Here is a 10,097-nt window from a genome sequence, read left to right as displayed (position 1 = left end):
AATTATTATATGGTTTCACACATAAGGAATAGCACGGAGAACATTAGGAGAAGGAAGGGAAAAATGAAGGGGGAAGAATTGGAGGGGGGAGATGAACCATGAGAAACTATGACTCCAGGAAACAAACCGAGGGTTTTAGAGAGGAGGAGGGTAGGAGGGATGGACGAGCCCGGTGATGGGTATTAAGGAGGGCACGTATTGATTGGAAGACTGGGTGTTATACACAAACAATGAATCATGGAACACTATATCAGAAAGCAATGATGTACTGTATGGTGACTAATATAACATTTTTTTTTTTAAGTAAATCATTTCAAACCGGAAGTGCTTTTCTAAGAGGCTACAGAAGGCATCTGTATAATCTAGAATTTAAATTCACATGATCCACATTTTAAAAGATGTTCATTCCATTCACTTTCATCTATCACAGTTGAATAGGTTTTGATATTTTTCCCTTAAAAATGCTGATAACAGAAGTTCATATAATAATTAATTCTAAGATGTATATTGCCTGAGAGATTCGTTTTCTAAATCTGTTATTCAGCCTAAAAATAGTAAAGAAAATTAAAAAAAGAAAACTTACACTGAAATAGTTTGCACCATCAACTCTAGTGACTGGTTCACACTAATGAAACTAGGAAAATAGTATATCTATATAGTTCATATAATAAATAAAATGTAAGCACAAAGTATTTCAATACATAAATAAAAGCTTTACACATCCAAAATATGGTGTGTGTATGTATATATATATATATATATATATATATATATATATCTGTAAAATTTAATTAGCTACTATAATTATTATAAATTACATATTATTTCAATATAGAAATATATTCTAATGTTTTAAATTTTAGGGATAACTTGAATGGTGCTGTTATGGAGAATAATTTCATGTACTAAGCTTTTTAATAATTCATTGTTATTAGTAATTCAATGGAAGGGTATAACTGATAATATGAGTAATTTCTTAATTATGGCAAAAGTACTGGTTGAAGGAATATAAAGACAAAGACAGTGGGCCATTTCCGTAGAAGCAGTTAATACTGACAGTCAATAGAAAGAGAACATATTTCCAATACGGTGGGTCTTTGAGGACCAGCTCTGTAGGATGGTATGGGCCAAATAGTAGGGTTTCTATGCAGGCAAATTATTAGGTGACCATCTCATTTCATTACTTACAGAAACTACTTTAGGAGAATTCTTCCAAGGCAACAATGTATTTTAATGTGTCTGGAAAGTTAATATATCTACTGCTTCTCAATATTTCAAAGTCTGTATGATAAATATACCTCCACTTTAGATATTTTAAAACATGGTCTTTATATCTACCAATTTGGACAAATTAATGACTTAAGGGTAATGGAGAGATAGTTGAAGACATTTATTCTGCTCCTCAAGTAAAGGTGAGGAAAAGTTATGGTTATGTTTAACGAGAGACTTTGCTACGTAAGCACTGAAGGGCAGGAGGCCAGTACTGAACACATACTAGTGTTTGCCCATTTTATCATTTTGCCCAGATGGATCAGTTATTCAGAGAGATGTTTTTAAATAACTGGGCTATTTAATGAGAAGCTGTAGATAATTTTAAAGTGGTTTGAGAAAATCCATTCTTTCTGAAAGTTGATGTATAGTGTTTTTATCTATCTATCTATTATTGTGTTGGGGGATTTCTACAGTCCTTGGGTTATTATCTCATTCTTGTCAAATTCATATAAACTTTCCGGTAAAGAGTACACCGTGAGTTAAAAATCTCTTACAACTGTACTTACTTTCAGAAAGTATATTTCTTCCTACAGCTTATTAGGAAATTAGTTTACAAATATAAATATAAATTAATTTTCCATTCACATCTTATTCCCATATATTCCATGACATATAATCACTTTAACATAGCATTTTTGCTTCAGATTTTATCTTCTAAATAAAGCCTCCAATTTGGGGGGTAAATATACAGTCTGATTAAAATGTTTACACATGTTAAATATATAGAGTATATAACAATTTAATTACTAGTGATCCACTGATACTTATTTTCTGTTTCTTCTTTTTGGGCTCTTTGTTCTTCTCAGTGATTTGCTGCAGTCCAAAATGTTATTTTTTTGACTACTTGTTGCAGAAGTTTAGGAGGTAATAAAGATATCTGACTTTCTAAAATTAAAGCATTTTTGCCAATGCAGTCAAGGCATGACCTGTAAACAAAACATAACAGAATTGTTAGTTTTTGAACCTGAAGTTATAAAATATTTATAGGTAAGTATTCTTCATAAAAATGATTATAAAATTTTTACATGATAATGTATTTCCTCTGTATTGTTTGGAACATGAGAAGATACACGTTCTTCCCAGAACACCACAGTAATTACGTATTTTTATAGCATAGAGGCCATATCTGGCCAAAATCCAATAGAAACAGAAATTACAATTTACCATGGACCGTGCGTAATGTTATTTAAGCAGAAAAGACTCAGACTTAATATCAAAGCAGTGTAGTCTATAGCAGATGTTTTTTTCATTTATCCTTCCAGTCCAATAATCATTTAATCTTCTCTGAGAACTAATCTTTTTCTTCTATCACCCCAAGATGAATTATCTAATAACCATTTTTATGCCGCAGGACCCGGTCCTCCCCCTTCCCCATTCTGTAACTCACTGCACTGGCACACTCCACTTACACTGACCCAGGGAGAACAGGTCTGAGGAGAGGAATGAAGGGAACAGCAATATAGAAAGAGCCCAAGAGAGACCACCTAAGGTCCACCCTTTCTGGGTACCTCATTCACTTGTTGCCTTTGATTCTCCTAGACAGTGTGTTCTTCCAAATACAGTTCCCTTTTTATCTTCTGCTATGTTGAAGAGGATTTCATATTTTAAAACCAAGAGAAACTTGCTTGTGAACTATCAAGAAAGCATCTATTTCAATGGATAAACTTTTTTTTAAAGATTTTATTTATTTATTTGACAGACAGATCACAAGTAGGCAGAGAGGCAGGCAGAGAGAGAGGAGGAAGCAGGCCCCCTGCTGAGCAGAGAGCCTGATGTGAGGCTCCATCAGAGGACCCTGGGATCATGACCTGAGCCTAAGGCAGAGGCTTTAACCCACTGAGCCACCCAGGTGCCCCAATGCATAAACTTTTAATCAAAAAGGTAAGTAAATCTTTTTAAAATCTTGTAAAGATAGATTCATTTGATTCTGCTGTAGGTAACCCCAGTTGTAATTTTATAAGGACTTACACTCTAGATATTTCAATCTTCTTCCTTACTTTCATGAAGCCTTTTTTTCTCTACCCTGTGACAACTCTAAGGAGAATGAAAAGCAAATGACACAAATCCTACACTTGACTTAAACTTAACTTAGCCACTCTGGTAACACAAGAACTCCTGCACCCCTACCACGACCATGGGGAGGTGGAGTGGAGAGTCAGATGGACTCCGTCATTACTGTTCATTCACTGACACAACAAGTATTAATTTGTGTACACAACTTAGGAAGAGGAAGCCCAATTTTGAGGAAACCCCCATTTCAACTTTTTTTTTTTTTAAGATTTTATTTATTTGAAACACAGAGAGAAAGCATAAAGGGAGAAGGGAAGGAGCAGACAGAGAGGAAGAAGCAGATTCCCTGAGCAGGAAGCCTGATGCTGGGGCTCCATACCAGAACCCTGGGATCATGACCTGAGCCAAAGGCAGATGCTTAACTGACTGAGCCACCCAGGGGCCCCCGACTATTTCACCTTCCAAGGAGATTACAATTTAGTGAAGATAAACAATGTTGTGACTAGGATAACATGAAATTTCCATGCCAGGTACAGGATTCTAGGGGACTCAGAGAGAAAGAATAACCAGGACAACTGCAGCAAGGAAAACCTTCCAGATGGGACGTCCAAGCTGAGACCCTGAGGGTCTCAACAAATAAAAGTATTCCATGATAGAGGAACCACACCTGCAAAGCCCTAGAAATGAGAAATAAGATTTATTACAGAAACTGCAACTGAGAGGTTCAAATATAGCTCTGGCAGAGTATGAGGGGTCAGGGGATATGCGAAGAAATGAGGTACAGAGATCCATGGAGGCTGGGAACATCATGGTAAGGAATCTGCAGTTTGTCTAAGGGCATCACAGTGTAAAATGTGCATTTGCCTTGATCCACCAACATCCTTTGTAGGAATTTCCTCCTGAGAAGATATGCAAGTTTTCCAAAAGCATATACAAGAATATTATACACATAATTTTTTATAATAGCTCCAAATTTTAGATATCCTGAATACATATAAATAGACTAGTAAGTAAATTATAACTTCCACGAAATAGAATACTGTATAGCCATTACAAACATAAATGTAAATCTGTAACTCACTGAATGATTATATATCTACATAAAATATGCCCACAATCTGAGTTTCAAAAGCAGACTATAAACAGGATGCATAATCTGACCCTTTATACCCAAGTGAGTGCGCACACACACACCCTGTGTATACTGCTTTCGCTAAGGTTTGAGGGACTTCTTAGCATGGTTAAATCAACAACATTTTTCATTTTAAAGTGTGGAAGGAGAAACATCAAACTGCTAACAATGATCATTGTAGCTAACAGCTTTTTTTTTTTTTTTAACCATATATTTTTTCATATTGTATGAGTTTTCTTGGTAGACACATTTTATTTTTTATCAGAATAAATAACAGGTATTTTAAAACTATGTATGTAACGGCGTGCGTGTACGATGCGCAGGACCCCCCCAGATCCATCAGATCATGTCAGTTCTCTGAGAGGAGGAACCGCGGCGCACCCATCCTAGCCGTCTTTCCCCCACTGTCTCAACACCGTAAGTGCTAATGTCTTCTGACTGAAATTTTTAAAATAAAGAGAGGGCTCTGGCTGCGCTGCGGGCGGCAGGTTGTGGTGGATATGCCTCACACTAAGCCACTCAATTCCCGCTGGTTTAATTTTAAATTCAAGGCTTTTAAAACAAAGACTTTTTAAAAGTCACCTCCACACCCGAGGTGGGGCTCCAACTCACAACGCCAAGATCAAGAGTCGGGGCTCCACCGACCTGAGCGAGCCAGGCGCCCCTTTTGCAGTCTAGCTCCGGTGCTGGCCTCGGGGAGATGCAGTGCTGGGGCGGGGGGTGCCCCGGAGAAGCCCGCGGGGGGCCGCCTCCGTCCCAGCCGCCGACACCGGCGCCGGCGGCCTGCGCTCCCGGTTACCCGCGTCTCTCCGCCGAGGCCTCTTCCCCACCACCGCTCTCCGCCCATCCGAGCTCCGTGCTTTCTGGAGCAGCGGCCACACGGCCAACACCCTGCCCGTGCCGGCTTCCTCGGCTTCCTCGCTCTAACTGCTCTCTCGGCCGCGGCTCCGCGCAGCCTTCCGGAGAGGAGCGCAGCCCGCCCGCGCCTCGGCGAGCGCCGTCCAGGGGCTGCGGCCGCTGCTCGCGCTCCTCGGCGGCCCCGGGGCCGCTCCCTCCGCCGGCCGGGCTCGCCTCTGTTAACCGATTGCTTCTCCCCGTCCCTGCGGACTTCGTGTGGAAAACCCGTTTGGTCTTCCGAACCTCACTCAGGACAGAGCCGCCTCCGAGATCTTCCACGTCCACCCTCTCCTGCAGGAGACCGGAGGGAGCAGGCTCCCCGCTGCGCAGAGAGCCCGAGGCGAGGCTCGATCGCAAGACCCTGAGATCGCCACCTGAGCCGAAGGCAGAGGCTTAACCACCCAGGCGCCCCCGGCTTTACCTGCTTTTGCTGCCCGCCCAGTGCGTCTGCACTTCGTGCTCTGGCCCGCAACTGGACCCCTCGCCCCGCGGGCCTCGGTGACACTCAGCTCCCACAGGGGCGGACTCGGCGCCCCGTCCTTCCCGCGCGGCCCACCCCGCAGCCTAGTGCGGCTGCAGCGGAGCCTGTGTGGGCTGACCTGCCCTCCCGGCCCGTTCTCTTCAGCCTCGGCGGGGCCGCGAGTGCTCGGCTGTGTGACCGGGTCCTCGACCACACCTTCTCCAAGCCACCGCGGAAGGGATCTCCAGTCTTCCGCGCGCCTCTTACCTTCGTATGTCACCTCTCCTCCTTCCCCGACGACCTCACTACCAACTACAACTTTCTCAGCGCCCTGTCCCCCACGCCCCAGCCAACAAATTCCTCTGCCTTTATATTCCTACTTCCCTCATTTTAAAGCATTCTTTCCTCAACAACTGATTCAGTTAGCTGCTGACTAAAATCCATCTTCTCAAGACCCTGCTCTGACAATTTATTGCGCTTCCAACAACTGGCTGCTGCTTCCCAGCATATAAACAAATACAGTCACCTTTCAACAGCGACAGGGTTAGGGGCACCCAGGTCCCATGCAGCAGAAAAATCCACACATAACTTTTGACTCCCCCCAAACTTAATTACTAATAGCCTACTGTTGACTGGAAACTTTATGGATAACATACTCAGTTAATATACATTTTGTATGTTATATGTTATATACTGTATTCTTACAATAAAGGAAACGGGGAAAAAAGAAATGTTACTAAGAAAATCCTAGGAAGGGGCGCCTGGGCGGCTCAGTCCTTAAGCGTCTATCTTCAGCTCAGGTCATGATCCAAGGGTTCCTGGAGTCGAGCCCCACATCAGGCTCCTTGTTCAGCCGGGAAGCCTGCTTCTCCCTCTCTCACTCCCCCTGCTTGTGTTCCCTCTCTTGCTGTCTCTCTCTCTCTCTCTGATAAATAAGTAAAATCTTTAAAAAAAAAAAAAAAGGGAAGGGCGCCTGGGTGGCTCAGTGGGTTAAATATCTGCCTTCCACTCAGGTTATGGAGATCAAGTTCCACATCCCTGCTCAGTGGAAAATCTGCTTCTCCCGCTCTCCCTCTGACCCTTTCCACTGCTCATTCTGTCTCAAATATTTATTTAGTATTTATTAGTCAGAGAGAGAGAGAAGGAGAGGGAGCACAGGCCGACAGAGTGGCAGGCAGAGGCAGAGGGTGCAGAAGGCTCCCTGCCGAGCAAGGAGCGGATGTGGGACTCAATCCTAGGACTCTGGGATCATGACCTGAGCTGAAGGCAACTGCTTAACCAACTGAGCCACCCAGGCATCCCTCAAATAAATTAAAAAAAAAAAGAGAAAATCCTAGGGAAGAGAAAACACATTTACAGTGTTGTGTGGATTTATGGGGAAAAGCCTGTGTACAAGTGAACCTGTGCACCTCAGACATGTGCTGTTCAAGGGTCAACGGGCTCCTCACTCTTCCTGTAGCCTTGGTGCTGCTTGGGAGAAATGATCCTTATGATTATGGCCAAACACCATAGCACTTTTAGATCCAGATATTCTGTGACCTCTTTACAGTTAGTAGTCTCTCTGTCTTCAGTTCTTTCCTCCCTCCGTTTTTCATTTCTCATTTCCAGTATCTCTTGGCAGTATCTCCTGGTTCACCTTTCACTTCCCTGGTTATTCTCTTGTACCTCTTTTCCTCTAACTCCTCAGATATTGAGTTCTTAGCACTCAGTTGTTAGCTTCATCCCTTTTTTTTTTTTTTTTTTTAGATTTTATTTATTTATTTGACAGACAGAGATCACAAGTAGGCAGAGAGGCAGGCAGAGAGAGAGAGAGAGGAGGAGGAAGTAGGTTCCCTGCAGAGCAGAGAGCCCGACTTGGGACTCTATCCCAGGACCCTGAGATCATGACCTGAGCCAAAGGCAGAGGCTTTAACCCACTGAGCCACCCAGGCACCCTGTTGGCTTCATCCTTACTCTTAAAATTCTTTTTAGGCAGAGCTACACATGCCCATTTATAATTCAGTGATTCTTTTTTTTTTTTTTTTAAGATTTTATTTACTTCTTTGACAGAGAGAGTACGCACTAGTAGGCAGAGTGGCAGGCAGAGGGAGAAGCAGGCTCCCCACTGAGCAGAGTGCCAGATGTGGGACTTGATTCCAGTACACTGGGATCATGACCTGAGCCAAAGGCAGGTGCTTAACTGATTGAGCCACCCAGGCACCCCATGATTTTTTTTTAAAAGTAGGCTCCCTGCACCAACATGGGGCTTGAACTCATGACTCTGACATGAGGACCTGAGCTGAGATCACGAGTTGGATGCTTAACCAACTGAGCCACCTGAGAGTCCCTATCCTCCAATGATTCTTTATGTCTATCACAGATATCTCTCCATATACTTATCTAGTTAATGAATAGCTCCATTAAAGATGCCATAAGTACTTCAAGATCAAAAGGTCCCAAACCAAATTCATCTTTCTAAGCCATCCCACCTTCATTCTCAAACGCATCTTCATAGACTCCCTATTACTAATTCTTCCCTCTTCTTTTCCTACCAAGCCCATTCTACCTCCATCCCTTCACCAGCCCCATGGCCACTTTCAAGATCAGTCCCACACTTTGTGTTTGACCCCTGTAAGACTCTATTAACTTTCCTTACACAGTCATATAACCCTCTAATCTCTTATCCACATTGTTCTCAAAGGAGCTTTCTTATTTGTAATATGATCATCTCATTCCTCTGCTCCAAATTTTTCAGTGGTTCTTGATCTCCCACAAGATAATGTAAATTCATCTGCATGAAACACAAAGGCTCTAGATGATATACGGTTTCTGATTTCTTGTCCAATTCCCTACCTCATGCATATGTCTGGGAACGCTCAAGAATTCAGTTTCCAGGATATATATATTTGTGTATCTTGTACTAACACCCTTGCACTGCTTGTTTGTAGCAAACTGTCTCAAACTTTTCCTCTTCTGCAAAGATTCCCCTACCCCTCACCATCTTAACCACATGGGTAGAAGGTCTTCTTTGTCAGTAGTCCTATTAACTTCGTATATGCTTCTCTTAAAACAATTTTATTTTTCTTTTACAGTTGTTGAACACCTGCCTTCTATATGACTAGCAATTTAAGGGAAAGAGCATGACTTTTCACTTCATAGTATAGTGCCTTCCCATGGCAGGCACTTGAATACTATATTGTTTGGTCCCTGCATATAAAGAACTTACAGTCTACTTAGTGAAAGTAGTTATGTTCACAGCAAAAGTTAAGTAACAGTACAAGACAGTATAATCATGACATCTGCACTTTAGAACTATGGGGCACCTAGGTGGCTCAGTAGGTTAAGCCCCTGCCTTCGGCTCAGGCCATGATCACAGGGTCCTGGGATCGAGCCCCGCATCGGGCTCTCTGCTCGGTGGGGAGCCTGCTTCTCCTCCTCTCTCTCTTGCCTCTCTGCCTCTCTGCCTACTTGAGATCTGTCTGTCAAATGAATAAATAAAATCTTTAAAAAAAAAAAAAAAAGAACTATGTTGGGGTCTTCCAAAAATTCCTAAGTTCAGGCCCTGCCCCAGACAAATTAAATCATAACACATGGGCGGGGGACACAGGCATTAATACTTTTTGAAGTTCCCTATGAGATTATATAACATGCAGTCACAGAAGGAACCATTGCAGTAATAGAAGGAGGGGTCGGTTTCTCTCTCTCTCTCTCTCAAATAAATAAAATCTTTAAAAAGCAAAACAAAACGGAACAAACTTGGTCACTGAGCAACTTCTACTTCACTCAAATCCTTCCTCCTGACCCTCACAAGAAGAAATGGGATTTTAAAAAAAAGATTTTATTTATTTATTTGACAGAGAGAGAGAGAGAGAGAGATCACAGGTAGGCAGAGAAGCTGGCAGAGAGAGAGGGGGAAGCAGGCTCCCCACTAAGCAGAGAGCTCAATGAAGGGCTGGATCCCAGGACCCTGGGATCATGATGTGAGCTGAAGGCAGAGGGTTTAACCCACTGAGCCACTCAGGCACCCCAAGAAATGGGATTTTTTTTCACTATCTTCCAACTAAACCTCGTATATACTCCTTTTAAAGCAAGAATGTATGAGCGAAGACATCGTAAGTCACACCACCAATTATAACAGCTTTGGTATTAAAAAAAAAAAAGAGAGAGAGAGAGAAATTCTACTAAATTAATTGCATATATATGTGTGTCTATTATTGGACACACTTTGATTTCAGAAAAGTTAAAATATGAAATATTTCAGGCTTAGAATCAAGGAAATATAGTAAGTTTAATATTCCCATATAAAAAATATGCTTGTACTATATATTTTAATTTTTAAAAATCACA

The 10,097-nt window shown here is 42.2% G+C and overlaps 1 protein-coding gene across 2 annotated transcripts in view; it reads right to left on the bottom strand.

The window, feature by feature from the left end:
* Positions 1–795: 795 nt before the first annotated feature.
* Positions 796–10,097, bottom strand: part of KLHDC1 (kelch domain containing 1) — a 52,263-nt gene continuing 42,961 nt past the window's right edge. The window contains exon 13 of one of the 2 annotated variants that reach the window (XM_059182030.1): positions 796–2,198. In XM_059182030.1, the coding sequence (XP_059038013.1) occupies positions 2,075–2,198 (124 nt within the window). In that variant the 3' untranslated portion in view covers positions 796–2,074. The remainder of the gene's footprint in view (positions 2,199–10,097) is intronic. The other variant, XM_059182031.1, reaches the window with a different exon arrangement.

This window comes from Mustela lutreola, chromosome 7, assembly GCF_030435805.1.
Source record: "Mustela lutreola isolate mMusLut2 chromosome 7, mMusLut2.pri, whole genome shotgun sequence".
NCBI lineage: Eukaryota > Metazoa > Chordata > Mammalia > Carnivora > Mustelidae > Mustela > Mustela lutreola.
Note: the sequence above shows the minus strand (reverse complement) of the source record. Positions and strands in the feature narration are given on the sequence as shown.